Source organism: Balaenoptera ricei, chromosome 12, assembly GCF_028023285.1.
Source record: "Balaenoptera ricei isolate mBalRic1 chromosome 12, mBalRic1.hap2, whole genome shotgun sequence".
In the NCBI taxonomy this organism is placed as follows: domain Eukaryota; kingdom Metazoa; phylum Chordata; class Mammalia; order Artiodactyla; family Balaenopteridae; genus Balaenoptera; species Balaenoptera ricei.
The window spans coordinates 2,789,126-2,810,202 of NC_082650.1; the positions used below are offsets into that span (position 1 = coordinate 2,789,126).

Sequence of the window (21,077 nt, forward strand, 5' to 3'; positions counted from 1 at the left end):
GCAGCATGCACATCCGGAGTCGGGGAGAAGAGGGCGCGGAAACTCCCCTGGGCTTTTTATTCAGTCAGCAGCTCCCCGTCCAGTTGTTAATTCTTTGTGTCCAGTTTTCACAACAAAAGAGACAGGTTCAGCTTTGTCTCACATCCACCTTATAAAGCGGGCCTGGCGATCTGGGAATATTGTAGTCACGAGGCTTGAGACAGAAGTTGAGATGTGCACAAACTAGTGAAAATTTGCAGAGCTCTCACTTAAGGAAAGGGGTAGTAGTAATTTCCCAGGGAATCATTATTTGAAAAGTTCGAAGGATAATGAGAAAACTATGTCACTCTGTGGGAAGAAGTAGCTGAAAGCTGAACTTATGAACTGTGTCAGCTGCTTCACCCATAATTCCAAGAGTTCTTCGCTCCAAGAGCTGCCTGAGATCATTCCCTGGAGTCCCCCTGCGCGCGCACACACACACACACACACACACACACGCACGCACACGGAGGGCTGGGTGCAATTTCAGCCACCACTTTGGGGCAGCCTGCTGGCGAGAGCCCCTTCCTAGACACAGATGCTCTTTTCCCATGCACAGTCTCTGACCTAAACCTGTGATTTTTCCTGTGGGGCTCAGTTCTGGGTAAGATCCAAGAGGACGATGGAAATCTCAGTGGGATTTGCACTGATGTTCCAAAGCCATCATTCTGGGAAAGAAGAGCAACTTGGAAACGTTCAAAAACAGATGATAGTAGGCTGGTTGTCCTTCTTCAGTCTATCAGTGTGTAACTGCCGACAGAAAATAGCCAAGTCCATTTAAAGCCGTGCCACGTTTGGCTCCGGAATAAAGTCATTGACAGGGCGATGCGCCACGCGTGTGATACTGGGACAGCTGAGTCAGGGCGGGACACAGTGGGGAGAGAGAGGAGAGGGCGTTGGGAGGGAGGGTCCTTGCTACTCTGCCCAGGACGCTTGCTACTCATGACATCACCAGTGGTTGCCAGTCTGTTTAAATGAATCCTGGTCCTTGTAAGCATTGCTTGTACCAAGGAGTTTAACCAAAAAAATAGTGTGAAAAAACATGAGTAGGTGGCCAAGGTACTTGATACCTACAGCGTATGAGCTCAGCCTACCGTGAGAATTTTAAATCCAGCAGTATTATATGAGTGCACTCATATGTTAATGATTATGGAACCATTCAGATTGAACACCGTTGACCTAGCCTGGTAGATGGCGTGTCATAGCTTGACCGCAGAAGTGACAGAGCACCTGCAGCTGTCGCCAGGCTCCCAGCCTGCATCCGAGGTTCAGGGCTTAGGTGTAATGGTGGGTTCATCACTGCTGTATCGCCAAGTAAAGAATTAGTTGTCTTTGTAGGAAACGATAGAACTTTTACTCAGCAGTTTGTAATAATAGCCTCAGCTGAAGGGGTTTTCTAAACAAATTTTCAAATCACTTTTTCTGGTATAAAGAGTTAATTTTTGACATACTACTACCAGAGTCTCAGAAAAGTCTTAGGATTTTCTCCATCATCACTTAAGCCTGTTGTAGACAAAGTGTGTGATCTTGAAGTACAGCAAGATATCTGGAATTGCTGGATGGAGCTGAAGCATTTTGGCAAAACCCAAGCTAGGATAGACTTTTACAAACTTTTATAATATGATTTCTTTGAATTTCAAAATCGTATATAATGCAGATCATGACTCCACGAATGTGGGAAGTTCCCAAGCCCATGCCTTACACCATGAATCAGATTGCGTCCCAGCAGGTTGGCTCGGTTGTGCTACAAGCCTGGTTCTGCAGATGTACTCTGGACAGAGCATCCCATGGATTAACAGACGTGAGGGCATTCAATGCACCTTGTTTAAAGCACCCACAAGGTGTTCATTTATTCCTGTACGAGCACGTATCGAGTAAATGCTGTGTGCTGGGCGCTTTGAGGTAGGAGGATACCACCGAGAACGAAACAGGTATTTGCACAGAGGGGCCAGGCCGATGGGTGATTCAACTGATAATGACAGTGATGCTGTATTTACCCTGCGTGTAATCTCTGATTTCTCCAAGAAGTGTTTGCAGGTCAGCTGCTTCTCTCAAACAGCCTCACAGGTCACTGGGTAACAGTCAGCTTGAGTCAGATGAAACCCATCTATTGTGGAGTAAAATTTTAATGGCCCGGCAGGGGATCCTTGGATTCTCAGTCTCTGGTGCTTTGTGAACCGTGGCCCTGCTGATCGCAGGGAGCTGCATGGCAACAAGGCCACTGTACCCTGTAAACCAATTCAGTTTGCCACCTCACTTGACATACTTCACCTGTGCTCATGCCTGTTTGGAAATCTGCAACTTTGGCTCGTAGTGGCAAAAGCTAACATATGTGTGGAGTTCACCAGTTAGCTTCATTCCATTTGAGGGGATCACTTGGGGCCGAGTTCTCGCAGCTCTGACAGCTCCACCCTCGGGGGTGGAGGGCATGGTGATGTGGATGGACTGGTGGGGGCATTTGAAAACTTTAAGACGTATCTGATTTTTTTAGCAGAATGTTTTATAATTTTTTTAAATGTCAACTAAGTTGGTTTTAGAAAAAAGAAGAGGGATGATTACTCAGCTAACTTCTTTGAATGAGATTTGTGGCCAAAAGTTTCATCTTTTCAAAAATTTGGAAACCTGATAAAAGCACATTATCACTGAAATTGTTTAAGCTTAATTCTGAAGTTCATGACTGTTTTCTGTCTGGATTCTGTTTGTAAGAATCTTCGGGGGCTTCCCTGGTGGCGCAGTGGTTGAGAGTCCGCCTGCCAATACAGGGGACACGGGTTCGAGCCCTGGTCTGGGAAGATCCCACATGCCGCGGAGCAACTGGGCCCATGAGCCACAACTACTGAGCCTGCGTGTCTGGAGCCTGTGCTCCGCAACAAGAGAGGCCCGCACACCGCGATGAAGAGTGGTCCCCGCTTGCCGCAACTAGAGAAAGCCCTCGCACAGAAACGAAGACCCAACACAGCCATAAATAAATAAATTAAAAAAAAAATGCAAACCTTTAAAAAAAAAGAATCTTCAGGATAAGAAAGGGGATACAGCCAGGGCTAGCTCCATGTCACGTGTGTTCTGAGACTCTGATAGCCAAATTGGCAGTCTTCTCTAAGGATATTTGGGACGATCTACTTTTAACAGGAAAAATGGTTGAGACCAGAGTGTTGACAGTAGTTCTCGTCTGTTGCCCTAAGCATCGCCCTCTTGCGTTGGCCTTGTATGGGGGATGCCACTCACGTGGAAACGCCCCTCGAAGATTTAGGGATTATTAATCCAACACACATACACATTACAAAAGTGACTACAGTTGATTTTGCTTAGATTACTACTCATGACTGTTGAAGAAAAAAAATTTAAACCCTTCATATTTATATCTATGAAACTATTTAAGAGAAATAAATTTATCACACAAGTCATTTTGTCTAATACGCCATAGCAGACAGTCATCTCTAATTTCACTTTTAAACCTTTTTTCCTCATTTTTCAGTTTCCAGTAAATTCATACCACCCACCTCCCAGGAAAAAATTCTATTAACTCCCTGGCCGCCCGCCAGGCTGGGAAGTTTGTGTTGGTCTCTGCGTTGCACTTTCTTGTGTTTACCATCTGTGCCCTGATTGGAAATACTGTATTCGTCCACAAGATGAACCTTGCAGGTTGAGTTTAAAAATTTTAATAGCTTTAAAAACATCGAGCCTTTCTTTCTGACCAAATGGTAGGTTTATTCTTCGCATCCAGAAAATGTATCCAAATTCTTTCATGTTGGCTTCCATCGTTTTGTATTCTTGCAGCAAGTTGTTTGATCTTATCTGCTTTTCAAAACTCACGGTTCATTTTGCATAAACTTTCCATTGTATTTCAGTTTAGCTGGATAGGATAGCAGTGGGTGAATATAGGAATCCCACATCGATGGTTAACGAGGTGGCTTTATTGATTTAAATTTCCTTATATGGAAGCCTGAGTCTTCTTGCTCACGTTTACATTTCTCTATAAAAGATTTAGAAAACAAAGGAAAGAAAATTAATCACTTATACTTCTCTAGTACTGTCACTGTAAACTTCCTGATGTATCTCCCATTAATCTTTTTCCGACAGCTCTTTTAAATGTCAATATAGTGATCATATACATAAAATTTATTTACTGCCTTCTTTAATGTAAAATCTTATAACAAGGCTCTTGCAACATTGCAAGTAGACTTCAAAATCACTTTTTAAAAATATTTTATTCTGAAATAATTATAAAATAACAGAAAGTTATAGAAACTAGTACAGAGGTCCTATCTGCCCTTCCCCCAGTTCCTCCACTGGTAATATCTTGTATAACCATACTACAGTATAAAAACCAGGAGTTTTGACACTTGATGCAATCAACAGAACTTATGCAGATTTCACCAGTGTTACATGTACTCTTTTGTGTGTGTGTGTGTGGTTCTTTGCAGCTTCATCACACGTGTAGATTCACGTAACCTGCACCCCAATCAAGACAGAACTTTTCCATCTCCACAGAGATCCCTCCTGTTACTCTTCTATGCAATACACACACATGCACACGCGCACACAGTCCCTTACCTCTGGCAACCACTAATCTCCTCTTTTTCTCTAAGATTTGATCATTTCAAGATGTTATAAAGGGCTTCCCTGGTGGCGCAGCGGTTAAGAATCTGCCTTCCAATGCAGGGGACACGGGTTCGAGCCCTGGTCCGGGAAGATCCCACATGCTGCGGAGCAACTAAGCCTGTGCGCCACAACTACTGAGCCTGCACTCTAGAGCCCACGAGCCACAACTACTGAAGCCCGTGCGCCTAGAGCCTGTGCTCCACTACAAGAGAAGCCACCGCAATGAGAAGCCCGCACACCGCAATGAAGAGTAACCCACAGCAACTAGAGAAAATCCCGCGCGCAGCAACAAAGACCCAAGGCGGCCAAAAAAAAAAAAAAAAAAAAAGATGTTATACAAATGGGAATCATATTGTTGATGAAAAATTAATCAATAGTCAATCTAAGAAAGAAATGGAAATTTTAACTTGAGCCAATCTGAGGATTATTACCCTAGAGACAGTCTCTTAGAGAGCTCTGAGGACTGTTCTGAAGAGGTAAAGGGGAGGCCAGTATATACGTGATTTTGACAAAGGGGGTGCATGCAATCAAGCACACATCTTGATAGAAGGTTACTGCTACGTACAAGGAAAAGACATCTTAGTTAATGGTTTCAGTGCTTTTGTAAGTATGGGAAGATGCAAGAATCCAGGTTCATAAAAAATTTCTCCTGAGAATATCTAACTTTCTGAGGGCCGGTTCTGCCCGTTTTCCCAGAGCACAGAGTGCCTCATCCTTACCTTTGTTCTGAATTCCTTTCAGGGTGTCTTGTAGGTCAGCAACTGCAGTGGCTAATGATTTGATTCTTGTAGAACTGGATGGTAGGCAACAGTCTTTATTTTGCAATCCCTTCCCTTTCAGGCTTAGTTTTGACCAAGATTTGGGAGGCATTTCCTGACCCATTTGCCCCAAGGCGCTAGGAATGCTCATCCCCAGGTCAGGGGAGGATTTTGTCGAGGGGTCACTCCATGTGCTGTTACTGGACTAGGCCCTGTTAACAGCAGCCAAAAGCCTGTGGACCACCTGTCTTACTGGTCTGCTATGGTCCAGGAAACAGTGCCCTCTTGTTGCTTCTTCCCAAATCTAGAGTTAACACTGTTACAGTCATTGATCTTGTAGGACTATATGTTTGATTGATCCTTTCAAGTCACCTAATCATTGTTATTTTTATCTGAGGCTCAGTCACACATTTGGTAATGCAAGAACCAATAATCTTGTAAAAGAGGCAGAATACAAGTAATATAACTGGTAACATTAATAAGGTCATAAGTAGGTATTTAAGCTAAGAACTTCCCTTAGGTGTGGCCCAGGTTGTTTTACCAGACTGCTCTGCACCAATCACTACCTTTAAAGGAATCGATGTGTTGGCATTGGACGTAAGGCTTGTCTGCACGTACAAGGCTAGTGGTGGGTGATCGTGACCCCTTACAGTATTGAGGAAAGAGTGCTATCTTCTAAGGAGTTGTATGGCTGACACAGAAGGAGTAAATTTGATCTTCATGGCTGAGCTGGTATTACTGCCATTGGGGAGGTCTGGTTAATGTATAATGCAGATGCACAGAGCAAACTAGAGGGGAGGGAGGAGGCCCAAACAGGCAGAGAAAACGTTTTATGTTTACATTTTTCTTGTCTTGCCTCAAAATAGGAATTTTTATTTCATCAGTATAAATATAATCTTTTGAGATTGGCTTTTTTCACTCAGCATCATTCGGCGGAGACACCCTCATGTCGTGTGTATCGGTAGTTTGTCCCTTTTTATTGTTGCCGGATGATGTGTCCCAGTTTGCTTAAGCATTTAAGTTAGAGGGCATCTGGGTTGTTTCCTGTTTGGGTGTAAGGCTGCTGTGAACTGTCACCTTCAGGTTTTTGTGTGAACCTACTCTTATTTCTCTGGGATGAATGTGCGAGAATGCAATTACTGGGTTGTACGGTAAGTTCGTGTTTCATTTTGTAAGAAGCTGCCTGACTGTTTTCCAGCAGCTGATCCATTTTCCATTCCCACCAGCCGTGGATGAGAGATCCAGTTTCCCTGTATCCTCACCAGCGTTTGATGTTATCACTATATTTTCTATTTTAGCCACTGATAGGTGTGTAGTGATATCTTACGGTGGTTTTGCCTTTCTCTCATGGCTAATGATGTTGAATATATTTTCAGGTGCTTGTTTGCCATTTGTATATCTTCTTTGGCGAAATGACTGTTTATCTCTTTTACCCATTTTCTAATTGGATTATTTGTTTTGTTTTATTGTTGAGTTTTGAGAATTTTTATTTGTTATAGCTACAAGACCTTTGTTGCATAAGTGGTTTGCAGGTGTTTTCTTCCAGGCTATAGCTTCTCTTTTCATCTTCTTAGCAGAGTCTTTGCAGAACAAAAGTTTTAAATTTTGATTAAGTTCAATTTACTGATTTTTCCTTCTCTGGATCATGCTTTGGAGATCATATCTAAGAATTTTCCCCTTATTCCTAGGTCCTGAAGCTTTTCTCCTAAAAGTTTTATAGTTTTATGTTTTACATTTAAGTCTGTGATCCATTTTCAGTTCATTGTATAAAACGGGATTTAGGTCTGTTTTTTTTTGTTTTTTGTTTTGCCTTGGAGGTCCAGTGCTCCAACACCATTTGTTGAAAAGACTCTCCTTCCTCCATTGAATTTCTTCTTCAACCCTCTCAAAAATCAGTTGGGTGTATTTGAATGGGATGGGTTCACGCCCGGGCTCTCTGTTCTGTTCCATTAGTCTGTGTGTCTGTCCTTCCACCAGTACCTCACCATCTTGATTACTGTAGCTACATTGTAAGCTTTAACATCAGTAAAGTGATTCCTCCCACTTTATTATTCTTTTTGAAAATTGTTTTTAGGGATTCTAGGTCATTTGCATTTCCATATAAATTTTATTTTTATTTTTTTATACATCTTTATTGGAGTATAATTGCTTCACAATGCTGTGTTAGTTTCTGTTGTACAACAAAGTGAATCAGCCATGTGCATACATATATCCTATGGAGGTTCCTTAAAAAAACTAAAAATAGAACTACCATATGACCCAGCAATCCCACTACTGGGCATATGCCCTGAGAAAACCATAATTCAAAAGGAGTCATGTACCGCAATGTTCATTGCAGCTCTATTTACAATAGCCAGGACATGGAAGCAACCTAAGTGTCCATCAACAGATGAATGGATAAAGAAGATGTGGCACATATATACAATGGAATATTACTCAGCCATAAAGAGGAACGAAACTGAGTTATTTGTAGTGAGGGGGATGGACCTAGAGACTGTCATACAGAGTGAAGTAAGTCAGAAAGAGACAAACAAATACTGTATGCGAACGCATATATATGGAATCCATATAAATTTTAGAGTAAGCTTATCTATATCTACAAAAAGCCTTGTTCAGATTTTGATGGGAATTGCGTTATACCTACAGATCGATGTTTGGAGAATTATACTCTTCACTGAGTCTTCCAATCTGTGAACATGAATGTCCCTTCATTTTTTTACCTCTTCTCTGATTTCGTTCAGTCGCGTTCGGTAATTTTCAGCACACAGATACTGTACGTGTTTTGTTAGTTTTCTCCTAAGTACTTCATTATTCTGGGAGCAACTGTAAATGGTGTAATCACTTTTAATGCCTTTGTAAAATTTCATTCGGTGGATGTCATCATTTACTTAATTCTTCCACTGTTTGCTGGACATTTAAATTGTTTCTCATTTCTTCACTCTTATTAAAAACAACATTGTAACAAACAGCTTTCCATATTCAGATTGTTTTGATAAAGTCTGAGGAGTGAGATCCCTGGGTCGGACGGTGTGAGCATGCGTGCCTCTTGGTGACCGTGGAGTCTGTGTGTGAATAAAAGCAGGCTTCCTGCTCAGTGCCCACCGGTCTGCCCAGCTGTCCAGTGAGACCGGTGGCTTTCTGTTCATAGTGGCATATATTTTTCCAAGACGTGGACTCAGTGGTTTTTAGATTCTTTCCTGCCTTGTGACTGATTACTCTCTGTCAAAATATAAAATTCTTTGTAGGGCACAGTCATTGTTTTCCCAAACGCATGACCTCATCCTGCACACTTGCCCACATGTTAAACTGTGCCGCCATCATTCCACTCACCCAAGTGGCGGCTTATGATCCTTTTGCAAGTTATTCCCATTTGCTAAAATGTTACCAGTTTGAATAATTCATCCTTATCTACACCCCACAGATTCTGCTTTGTCCGCCCTCATGCAGATCACAAACATGCCTGCTCATGAGAGGGGCACCAACATCACTTTTTTTTTTTTTTTAATAAATTTATTTGTTTATTTATTTTTATTTTTGGCTGCGTTGGGTCTTCATTGCTGCGCGCAGGCTTTCTCTAGTTGCGGCAAGTGGGGGCTACTCTTGGTTGTGGTGTGTGGGCTTCTCATTGCGGTGGCTTCTCTTGTTGCAGAGCACGGGCTCTAGGTGCATGGGCTTCAGTAGTTGTGGCACACGGGCCCAGTAGTTGTGGCTCACAGGCTCTAGAGCACAGGCTCAGTAGTTGTGGCGCACGGGCTTAGATGCTCTGTGGCATGTGGGATCTTCCCGGACCAGGGCTCGAACCCGTGTCCCCTGCATTGGCAGGCGGATTCTTTGAGGAAGAAGTGATCTCTACTTTGAGGAAGGGCTATAAATATAGATATTCCAGCATAAGACTTTCCCAATCATAGCGATCAGTTTTAGTAACTGTTGCTGTGTGTTTGTTGCACCATTAAAAAAAGCCTGTTACTTTAGCAGTGTTTTCCTTGCAGGAACCAAATGGCCCTTCTCCACATAAGTGTTGCTTAGAGATGCCTAATCAGTGCCTGCCCACTGGACACGAGTGTGCAGTGTACTGGGCTGTGGTACTCGAGCCAGGTGTCTTCAGAGGACGTCTGAGTGATTGGATGGATACAGCTCAGAGCTTTCGCTATAGTTTGGTGTTTACCCTTGAGTCACTGTTTATGCCTAGTGTGCCAGTGGGCGCTGGAGGATCTGTACTTTCGTTACAATCTGTACCTTTGACTTAAATGTTCCCATGCACAGATTTTCAGTGATGCTCTTCCCGGTAGAGCAAGAAAAACACAAACAATCCACTGGACTTTGAATGTTCACATTATCTTTGAGAATATTCTTGCCCTTTTGAACATTCCTACCTACCATCTGACGACCAGCTTCGAATGCAAAGAAATTCTTACAGATGGTTCTGGAGGACCTTTGGTTTCATACCTGAAGAGAAAAATAAATGAAACCTTTGTAATGATGCTGGTAGATGTTCTGCCGCTAATTACGTGTCCCTATGAGTTGGTCACCTTTTACTAGAGAAGGAGCACGAGCTGGCCTCATGCAATAGTGAGAATTGACGTCCAGCTGTCTGTACAGGTGGCTCAGCCCGTTTTTGTTGTGGAGAGAGCACAGTTGTGAGCGGGGAATGCTGGGCCTTCCGCTGACAATAGATGCAGAGACTTGGAACAGAAAACAGCCTGGCAGGAGGGACGCATCCCACGGACACAGAGTCCCTGACACCAGCTGACTCAGCATGTCCTCACCTCTGTCAGAAACATCACAGTTTTCAACAACTTGTTCTGATAGAGATATTTAACGAAATGTTGATTTTGAAAAAAAAAATTGGATATCAAGTCAGAAATACATAAATAATTAAGTCTTGGAGATGATGATATTCAGATAAGTGAAATTTTCCCTTTTCTGGAAACAAACATGAAGCTGGCCCAGTCGATCTCACTGGGATGAGACTATAGTTACACCGATAGTGGGTGATCATCGCGGAGGTTTTTCGTTTGGGAATTTCAAGCCCACGTTGTCAGCTTTTCTTAACTCTCGGTGCAGCCTCTCTCTCTCTCACACCACACATCTCAGATCCGAAGTGACAATGTTCTGAGTCTGAGGACGGATGGGAAAGGGTGATAATTGCCTGTTCGGTGCACGGCAGGCAGGCAGCCTGGTATCATTTTATCACCCTCTTTACTCGGCACTAATTTTAATGTTGTACTAAAGAATAAAGACTCAGCCCCGTCAGCACACATCCCACTGCCCCAGGACAGACACTGTCCCCATACAGAGCTGTGTGTCCCGTAAGGAAGCTTCTCTGCGGCGGGACCTAGCGACATACGTTTCCATCCACAGTTTTGAGGCTCTTTGGCGATTCCTCAGTGCCTCTTGACAAATGCAGATAACGACTTCCTCATCCTTGTGCAAAGTGACTCTTTACAAAGCACATCCTTAAAGGTGGCTTTCCAGATGAGATGGAAATTGTCAATGGCCACATCTAGAACCTGCGCCTGAAACACCACACCCAGGTACCAGGGCCTCTGTCACTGCACAGCTCACGTTCCACAGAACGTTGCTTTCTCAGGGGGCTCAAGGATTGATGGAACTTACTAGAATTAACCCACCTGAGGGTCGTCGAGGTGTCAGAACCTGGGAGCCTGCAGCCTGTGTGCTTGTGGGGCGCCTGTGTCCTCCCCTCTCTGTGCAAGAGGCCCCTGCAGAAACGCTGTTCCATCTGCCCGCCACCGCTATAGTCACAGCTTCCAGGGCGTCCAATTTGCATAGACTGTGATTTATAAAAATACCAGCAGACCGAGAGGCTTTCAGAAGGATGGAAGGGAAGATAATTTGAGGGAACGACAGGCAATGAGGCCAAAGAAAGAAGCCGTGAGGATTGGCACTTTCATTTAAAAACAGAGGGAAAAGTCCACCTTGCCTTTAATAACAAAACTAATAAAAGGGAGGTGGGGGGCAAAAGTCTGGATGGGAAGGAAAAGCCAGAGAATAAATATGAGACACGTCTTGGTTGTTTCTCCTCCCCTCTCCTCTGAGTTTCTTCAGTTCCCCCTGCTGTGATGTATGAGTCCCAAGTTCAGCCCAGTTCAGACCCTGAGGGGCTTCAGGAGCAGCTCAAGGTTTCTCTCTGAAGGTGGACACGCCTGGCTGGTTGTCCCTGCGTGTGAGTTACTGCCGTGAGTGCCCTGGGGGCTGGGTCACTTTCTTTGGTAGAAAAAGGGAAAACGCCGTTCCAAGATGCATGAGAAAAGAGTGCCCTGTGTGCACTGCCCGATCCGTCCCTCGGGGAGATGCAGCACCCAGGCGGGCATTGCACCAGGTGGGTCTGCGGTTCAGGCCCTGGACCTCGCCCCACCCCCCCCGCCCCGGTGGACCCCAGGCAGGGGCCACCGCTCCGCGCATCGTCCTTCTCCGGAATCTCAGAGCCGCTGCCTCCGGCCTCTGGTTTCCTCCAGCGTTTTCCTTTTTCGTTCCCTTGCTCCCGTGCCTTCACGCAGGGTTTGTTCTTCTTCCGTGGGCCGTCCTTGTTCTGTCTAGAGGCCAGCAAGTGCCCGTAGAACCAGCTGGAGTCCCACTCTCGTTGGGGAAGTGTCGCCATCCTAAATGCCTTAGCTTATATTTAGCCCTTTGGAAACGGAGTGGAAACTTTCAGTAGAAATAGTTTCCCGAGGAACCGATTGGACCAGTGCAGCTGGCCCTGTAACTGCATCTCACGTTTGCTCACGCCAGCGGGAGCAGACACACTGGCGGGGACGTGTGAAGGGCAATTTAAGGAGCAGAGAGGAGTCTGCAGTGCGTGACCCACCGCGTCTCAGAAGCTTCCTCGGGCGGGTGGGAGCGGAAGCCGCGCTGCCCGGAGCCTGCGTCCCGTCCGGGCGCCGGGAGGTCGGGATCCGCTTGTGGCTCGGCCCCTGGGTTCCCTTGGAGAAGCCACCGGACCTGCCTGGAGGGAGGTGGTTCCTCTGGCTCTGAGTCTGAGGCTCACGCCTGGTCCTTCTGCCTTGTGTTATAACGTGTGCACGGCCGTCTCCTCGGGGGTCTTTGTAGTGAATGGCCTGTGACATTGGTTCTGGACGCTTTACTGGGGTGGGCTGCGCCTCCCCGAGGGACTTTTCAAGGGTCCCCGGTCTTCACTCCCTGGAAGAGACAGATGAGCTACTTGGCGACTTCTCTCCACTTTCAAAGCATTTCTGAACTTTGTTCCTAGCAGTACGGTGGGCTAGCTGTGGTGAGCCCTCTTGCTAAAAACAATTGAAAGTGTGGATAAAATACCTCTTCTAAACAGTTAAATGCATTGACGAGCTGGGAGGTGGTAGGAAATACCCAGAGGCCATGCCCCGGGTCAGAGCAGCTGACAGGGCAGAGGGCCGGCGACAAATGCCAGGCTTGGCCCGTAGCCCTCCCCGCTGCCCGCATCGAGCGGAGGCCCCGGGAGGCTCCCGGCCCTGAGGTCCCCCCAACTACACGCGCACTCAGGACCTCACCTGGGCGGAGCCTCACGTCTGGAGCTCTGGGGGCAGGTCCAGACCTGAGAGCTGCCAGCGTTCAGAGGGTAGCACAAAGCCCCGAGGCAGGACTAGGTCCCGAGGGGGGATGACGGGGAGGAAGAGCCAGGGTCCAGGGGACGTTGGGAGACAGGGAGATAAGGAGACGGGAGAGAGGGGGGTGTCGGGAGCCCCGGGGGGCGTGATGTCCTGGAATCCAAGTGAGGGACGTGTTTCGAGGAAGACGGGGTGATGGATGGTGCCCAGTGCGGCGGACCCTGAGGTCTGACCCCTGGGTTGAGCCCCGTGGAGGGTCTTGATGACTTGACGAGGTGGAGAGAGTGGGTGGCGGTGGGTTGACGAGGTGGAGAGAGTGGGTGGCGGTGGGTGTGAGAGAGGAGAGGAGGGAAGTGGGGCAGCGAGTGTGGAAATCCCTTCAAAGAGCTGGTGGGCGGCGGTGGGACCACGCAGTCCGTGTTTCCTGAGAAGGATGCGGACAGGACAGCCTGTTTGTGTGCTGCAGGGAACCACCCTGCAGGGCGGGGAGTGGGGCTCCAGCTGAAGCCCCGTCCTTCGCAGAGATTCCAGGCTCCGTAGACCCGCCTGAGGCCTGGAATCTGCATTTTTAACGAGTTCCCTGGTGGTCCTGATGCAGGGGCGCCAAGGGCACAGCCTCTGGAACAAGATGTCATTCCCCGGCAAGGGCGCCCTGTTTCGGGGTCTAGAAGAGGGAGCTGTGGTGCCCTGATGGGAGATGCCTCGAGATGTCGGCCTCTGCTGACCTGAGCTCCCGGCGGGACCCCCGAAAGCCAGGCTGCAGTTCTCCGGCCACCGCTGCGTTAACAGCGCCCGGAGTGGGACGGGGTTAGCCTGGCAGGACTTGCTCGGAGCGAGTCAGAGTTTCGGTGATTTCCTTGTTCTTTTCTGCACTTTCACGAGTCACCTGTTTAATAACTTATTCTTTGCTCTTTCTGAGAAGTGATATCCTGCATGCAAATCAGTGATTTCTAGAATGACCTGTCCCCCTTTTTTGGAGCCAAAGCTAACACTTGCCCAATTTTTATTTTCTACGTCTTTGTCATTAATATTTCACAACTTTTTTTTTTTAACCTCTTTATTGGAGTATAATTGCTTTACAATGGAGTGTTAGTTTCTGCTGTATAACAAAGTGAATCAGCTATACGTATACATATATCCCCATATCTCCTCCCACTTGCGTCTCCCTCCCACCCTCCCTATCCCACCCCTCTAGATGGTCACAAAGCACCGAGCTGATCTCCCTGTGCTATGCGGCTGCTTCCCACTAGCTATCTATTTTGCATTTGGTAGTGTATATATGTCCATGCCACTCTCTCACTTCGTCCCAGCTTACCCTTCCCCCTCCCCGTGTCCTCAAGTCCATTCTCTACATCTGCATCTTTATTCCTGTCCTGCCGCTAGGTTCATAAGAACCTTTTTTTTTTTTTTCTAGATTCCATATATATGTGTTAGCATACTGTATTTGTTTTTCTCTTTCTGACTTACTTCACTCTGTATGACAGACTCTAGGTCCATCCACCTCACTACAAATAACTCAATTTCGTTTCTTTTTATGGCTGAGTAATATTCCATTGTATATATGTGCCACATCTTCTATATCCATTCATCTGTCAATGGACACTTAGGTTGCTTCCATGTCCTGGCTATTGTAAATAGAGCTGCAATGAACGTTGACTATTTCACAACTTTTAATCTGCGTTTACTATTCATAAATATTCTCCCTTTAATGACACGAAAAGCGGATGATTCAGAACAGAGGAAATTACCTTCCCAGGTGACTTCGGTGAGAGCAGAGCACGGAGGGCACCGCGACGGGTCCCCTCCGGCCGTTTTCATCACTGTCCCTGGGTCTCTGATACCTGCGCAGGAATTTCCTCCATCTGTCAGAATTTCAACAGGAAGTCTAAGATTCACTGTCATAAATTATTTTGTCCTATGTTGATGTCTTTTCAACAATTCATTTCTCTAGTTTTTCTCTCTCGCATTAGAACATTTTTGAAATCCTTGCTTACAGAGCAAGCGCCTGACCATGACACCAGGTTCTCCCCCCAGATTTCTCAAGTTATTTAAAAAAGTACTCTTTCATAGGAGTTATGCTACAAACCAAATTTTTAGCGCTATATGTAGAGGGAACAGACTTTATTTTCTTAAGGGAATGGCATTAAAATCCACATAGAATTCTAGAAAAAATGACCTGCCTCATAAAAGGTAAAAGGCATTTATTTCAAAATGAAGCATAGACACTATTTTGAATCTGGTTGCCCTTTAAGGCGATAGTCACAGGATGAGTCAGAAAATATCACTGTCCGGTCTGGAAACAGTTAGAGGCAGACAGGCCCGGGCATGTTCCCCCGCTCCCATCTGGGTGTTTCCTGTGCACACAGCAATCAGCACTGGATTCCAGACCTTTTCTCTTTTTTTAAAAAAAATTCTTGGGAAAGAGGAAAACAAAATATCTCAAGCCAGTTCAAGCCAAAATGTCACTCTGAATGCAGAACTCTAAAATCTAAAATGTGAAACTCTTGGTTCCTTTTTCTATGGGTAGTTGAGAGTCTTTGCTGTTCAAGACCTTACTGATTTTAAATGAGACATGAGCTGCGTTGCAGCGTTATCAGGGAGCAGCCTGAGGTTTTAACGCCATTCCCGAGGCGGAGGTTAGGTATGTGCTTTGAGTGCGTTTGCTGTAAATACTTGGACAGCAAGAATCTACACAAAATGAAGCGTTAAGAGAGATCCACTTCTAAGCCTTTGAGTCGAAATGTTCGGGCAGTGATGACTCGGGAAGGTGAATACTGACGCGTTGGTGGGATGCGCTGGGCTGGGGAGACCTGATGGCCTGGGTGCTGGGCTGCTTGTTCACAGGAGGGGTGAAGCGGGGCCCTGGGCGGGAATCCTGGGGTCCGGGGCACGGGCCCCTCCGGCGACGCTGCACTGCAGGAGCTGGGCCACCTGCCTGCCGAGGGGGGCACAGCCGGTTGAGTGACCTCCTGCACCTCCCCACAGAAAAACACCTACTTTACAGTTTTTCCATTTCAAATAGCTGGTGGTGGATAGGTGGCATACCCCCTTACAGGTGAAGTAATACATCTCTGGGGACGGGTAGTTCTCTGATGAGAATTTGTAGTGATTTCTGCCAGTGTTTTAATTTAAAGATCAAGGGCTTTTCTTTCCTACTGGGAAGGCTTCTGGACTGGCAGAAAATCCTATCTGACTGCTTCTTCGGAAATATAATCTCTGGATGGCAATGAATCATTCTTTGCATTAGTTCTGGCAAAAATATAAGGGAGAGTAGAATAAGAAGAAGGAGAAGGAGAAAAAAAATCTGCATTTCACAAACGACTTCTGCCTATGGATCCTGTTGATAACCTTTTTGACCACAGCAGTGTAGACATTAAGACAGATTCTCAGAGGTTCGTTTTGTTCCATGGTTCCCACATTCCTCCCTGTCCAAAAGTTTGCCCAAACTGTTAAGAAGCAGAATGGATTTCATTGAGATATTGGCAAGACCACATGACACAACTCCATGGGGAAAAGAAACAGTTAAAGGCTCACAAACGGAATCATTGGTATAAATAAGCAAGTTGATTTTGTAAAGCTCTGTGGCGTCACAGCTTTAAACTCCTATCCTGAAAATCCATAACATACCCGACTTGTTGTAACTTCAGAGGACGAATCCAGAGGAACCCCTTGATTTGTATTTTTGTCATTTTTCTCTTGCAGGAAGAAGGCATCGTGAAGGAGATTGACATCAGTCATCATGTGAAAGCAGGCTTTGAAAAGGCCGACCCTTCCCAGTTTGAACTGTTAAAAGTTTTGGGACAAGGGTCCTATGGAAAGGTAAGTTAGGTCCATGGTTCCCTCCAAGTGGGTCTCATTCCACTGGGGCTGGTCCCGCACGTCAGGGCGAAGCACTTGAATGTCTGGTGAAGGAGACGGCAGAGGTGCCTCCTGAGCCCAAGGGAGAGGTGGCCCCGAGCTGAGGGAGTGAAAAGTGCAGGCAGCGCCCACATGGTGGGTCCCGTGGTGGCTGGAGCTGGGGCCTCCGTTTGCCTGAAGCCCGTGACCGTGGAGCTGAGCTTAGGGACAGCACACACCTTCCCTCTCCTGTAGCTTCCGTGGGCCTTTAGTGTATCACCATGCTGGCTAGGGTCCTTGAACTTGAGCCATGCATCTTTGGAAGTGCATACCCCACAAGTATTTCTCAAAAAGAAATAACAAGTAGGAGAACAAGGAAGAAAGGAACAGAGAAGGCAGCGCCCTTCGGGACCGGTTCATGTGACCGTCGCCACGGAGTCAAGGAGGCTGGGACTGCAGGCTGGCTCCCCTCACCCTCCGTGTAAACTGTGCAGATATTTTGCCTGTCCAGGCCTCAGTTTCCCCATCTATGAAACGGACATAATGTGAACTACTTTCTATAATTGTTCTACGGGTTAAAATAAGACATAACTCCTAGAAGTCTAGCAATCGTCTACGATGAATCTGCACGAAGGAATTTTTCGTTTCCTTTCTTTTTCACCTTCAAATTAAAATGAAAACTGATTTCTCTCAGGAAATGAGAAATAGTTGTCTCTTTATATAGGGCCACATCCATATACAGCACAATCTCAATACATCTTTCACGAGGATAAGTGAATTATTCCAGGGCGGTGCTAATATCTCTACGTCCTTGGTGTAACTGTTAGAAATTATACAGACTTATGATTTCTAGAACATGAGGGCCTGAGGTAAACCATGAAACCAGCCTTTCCTAGAGTTTAAGCAGAACAGAGTCCTGGCTTTTTAAAGTAACTATTTTTGTATGGTATGTGGACATTCACCAAATTTCCCCCTTCTTCATAGGACTTTGTGCCAAGATGAAATCCGGCGTGTGTCGATTTCATGTAGGATTAATAGTTTGTTAATGATGTTCTAGGTACTCTCTTACAGACCACGAAAATTTGATTGTTTGTGAAATCTCTCTTTTGGCATTCTTAAAAGGTAGAATGTCTTTTTATTTTATTTTTTCTTTTCCACACAATGTGGTACGGAACATGTGTTTATACTAATGTATCTACAGACATGTTCGTTTGAACCATATGAAATTACCAGTGTTCAAAATGTTGTGGCCTCCAAAAATGGCTATTTCATATGGTGTATAAGGCATTTATGAAAGTAGGGAAACGAAGATTTCAGGCTCTCAGGGTAAAAAGCTGTTACTAAAACATAGAGGCAGGCCTATTTATGTGGTAATGGACTGTCTTCCCATTAATTAGAAATGTTGGAAAAAGATGAAGCGGCATAAGTCTTTCTCTAAGAACCATGACGTGGAAATAGGGACAAGCACGGTGCCCCTTGCTCCCTTTCAGAGACGCTGCCCACGAGTTGTTTCTTGAGGACACGTGGGACCAGTGCAGCTGAATCACCTCTGCCCCCAGTGATGGAGATCACGACCCACCTCGCAGGCGAGGCCCAGGGCTGCTGGGTGGGCGCTGACTGACGCCCTGGCCTATTGCAGGACCCTGATTTCACTGAGCGCCCTCCCCTCAGGGTGCCTGGAAGCAGCAGAGATGGAAAATGCCTTCTGAGCTCAAGGAAAATGGATCTGAGCCTGTCCGTTCAAAACTCGACTGAACAAAAGCTACGATGCCCTGCTCAGAGATGTGGGTGTTCAAAATGAAAGGAGGAAAGACTTTTTCCAATTCCCTGCAAATTTTGAATTTCAACTTTGATTAAAAAAAAAATTCTTTGGGAAACAAGTGAAATCCTGGTGTTGGGCGGAATCCCCTTGGAATGACAAGCTTCGTAACACTCCACACTTTTCCTTCCCAGCCATCATTGTATGAGGCATAAAAAAGTCAAGTTTAAAAGATTAATATCTTCTGATATTAATAAATAAAGAGATAAATTAAGAGATTAAAAGTAAAATAAGTAAGTGAAGAGAAATAAAAGGAAGAGGCAGTGGCAACTCCTACAGATGTTGAACCTCCATTAACCACTGACTGACGAGCTCAACCACTGTCTGTGTGTTGGGCCTGGTCACCGGGTCAGGACCGTCACGGACACTGGAGGTGAGGTTCAGGGTTCCCGGTGGGCGAGGCTGCGGTGCCGACCCAGCAGGGCTCTGGAAAGTTCCACCCAGAGGTCCCCTGGGAACGGTGGGCACTAGAGAACCACGATCACACATCTTATGTGTCCACACAGCACTGTTTGTTATGTATGTTTTATAAAAGCCAAACTAACGACAAGAGGGGGAAATCCATATGTCCTACCGCCCATATTATTTTATTCTTCATCTCTAAATGGAAATCACATGTCCTTATGCAGGAGTGTCTTCCTTTTCCTCAACGTAAGAGAGAAAAAGGGCACAACTACATGTTTCCATCCTGCAGGAAGCTCCTGTTAAACAGACGTCTCTTCTTGCAGAGACTCCAAAGGGCAGGGAGCTGCCGTGAACCTGGGCTCCGGGGTCACGTTCGCCCACCACCGGGTCCCTGCGTTCTCTCACCCCTTCAGTGACTGCAGCTGTTGGAGACACGGAAATGGATAAAATGCCACCAAGACCTCCTCGCTAATGCCTGCTGCTGGCCCCAGACTGCTCCTGGGAATCGTCCAAGTGACTCTATCCTCCGCCAGCACCCTTTACTCCCCTTTCCTCAGCCCCCGCTCTCCCCTTGTGCAGCTGGACAATTGATCGTTCCTGGAAAGGAGCAACGCTCAACCCCAAGGGGGGGCCCCGGCTTAGGGTTAGGGTCTCTCACACGGATGTCTGAGGCTGGCGGCCTCAGGATTGTCCCCAGACGGGACCGCACAAGGGGCACCGTGCACTGCCATCCCCACGCTCCGCCCTGCAGAGCCCAGCGAGCCAAGTAGCCCGTTTGCTGAAGGAATTTACTGGGAATAACGGGGACAGTTTCTGGCCATTAGTAATTTGGTCAAACCATGATTATTTCAGTGATGGCCGGAGAGCAGGGGGTCGGTAGTGCTTGGGACCAGAGGAAGGCAGCGTATCCTTAACGGACAAGCAGGCAGTGGGAAAGCAGCGAAGCACTTCGAGAAATGGGGCAGAGGGTGTCCAAGTGTTCAAATGCATGGTGCTGCCCAGATGTTCCCCGAGACCTTCAAGGAAGGTGGAAACAGAGCCTTCGCCCCCTCCCTGGCTCTTCACCTGCCCCTCGGTCTCCCCAGGCAGGTAAGGACCGGATTGTGATCCCACGTTCTGAGGTGGGATCAAACCCCAATGAGAAACGTCCTTGCTCCCCCGTGACTAAGCGGTGGGGTTTGTAAGAACAGGTCTGTAAATGTCTTCCTCTGGGGAAGGTTGGTACCCTGACGTCCTCTGGAAGCGCACGGCCGCCATCCACCTGGGTCGTGTGCTGGGAGGACACTGAAGACCAGTTGCCAGGCTCGTGTGTTGAGGGGACGCTGCAGACCAGTTGCCAGGCTCTGGTCCTGAGACAGAGTTGAAAATCTCGCTCAGAGAATGAGGTAGTGATTTGGCTGATCGCGGTGATACGTGGAGACTAGGGCAGCTTCAGGTGACATGGCATCTGTCTCCACGTGTGCTCACAGAAGGGCTTTGCAGAGTCTCGGCTGAGTTTCTGAAGAAGCAGCTCTAGAAATAAAACGCGGGCGCACATGAAAAGTCCCCTGGGTTAAGTGTTAGAGATGTGGCAGCTGTCTTTGCCGAAATTGTCCAGTCATTTGGGAACTTATCTCACTATATTAGAACGTGTTCCTGAATCATGTAAGGATGAAGAGGCGAGAGGTACGGGGTGCCTCGGACGGGAGGGCTCTCCCGGGGCCCGCAGAGGCGCCCTCTTCACTCGTATTAAATCCACTTTTAAGTTGATAGTTACCGTATTTTGTTGTTTCTCTCGAAATGCGTTTGTCTCCTGTTGGGTGCTCTGCTTGCTGTAGGGCCGTTCCTGCTGCGTTTCTTGCAGGACCTGGCACGTGGCAGGAGCCTGACAAATATTAGTAGCGTGGAATTTTTTTCCTGTTAAAAGTAGAACTCCTTTTTTTTTTTTTTAATTTTTTTAAAATTTATTTATTTTTGGCTGTGTTGGGTCTTCGTTTCTGTGCGAGGGCTTTCTCTAGTTGTGGCAAGTGGGGGCCACTCTTCATCGTGGTGCGCGGGCCTCTCACTCTCGTGGCCTCTCTCGTTGCGGAGCACAGG

At 46.6% G+C, this 21,077-nt stretch overlaps 1 protein-coding gene across 4 annotated transcripts in view; it reads left to right on the top strand.

Annotated features, from left to right (window-relative positions):
* Positions 1 to 21,077, top strand: part of RPS6KA2 (ribosomal protein S6 kinase A2) — a 300,754-nt gene that overhangs the window by 194,738 nt on the left and 84,939 nt on the right. For all 4 annotated transcript variants that reach the window (XM_059940843.1, XM_059940846.1, XM_059940842.1 and 1 more), the window contains exon 2: positions 16,643 to 16,759. In XM_059940843.1, the coding sequence (XP_059796826.1) occupies positions 16,643 to 16,759 (117 nt within the window). The remainder of the gene's footprint in view (positions 1 to 16,642; positions 16,760 to 21,077) is intronic.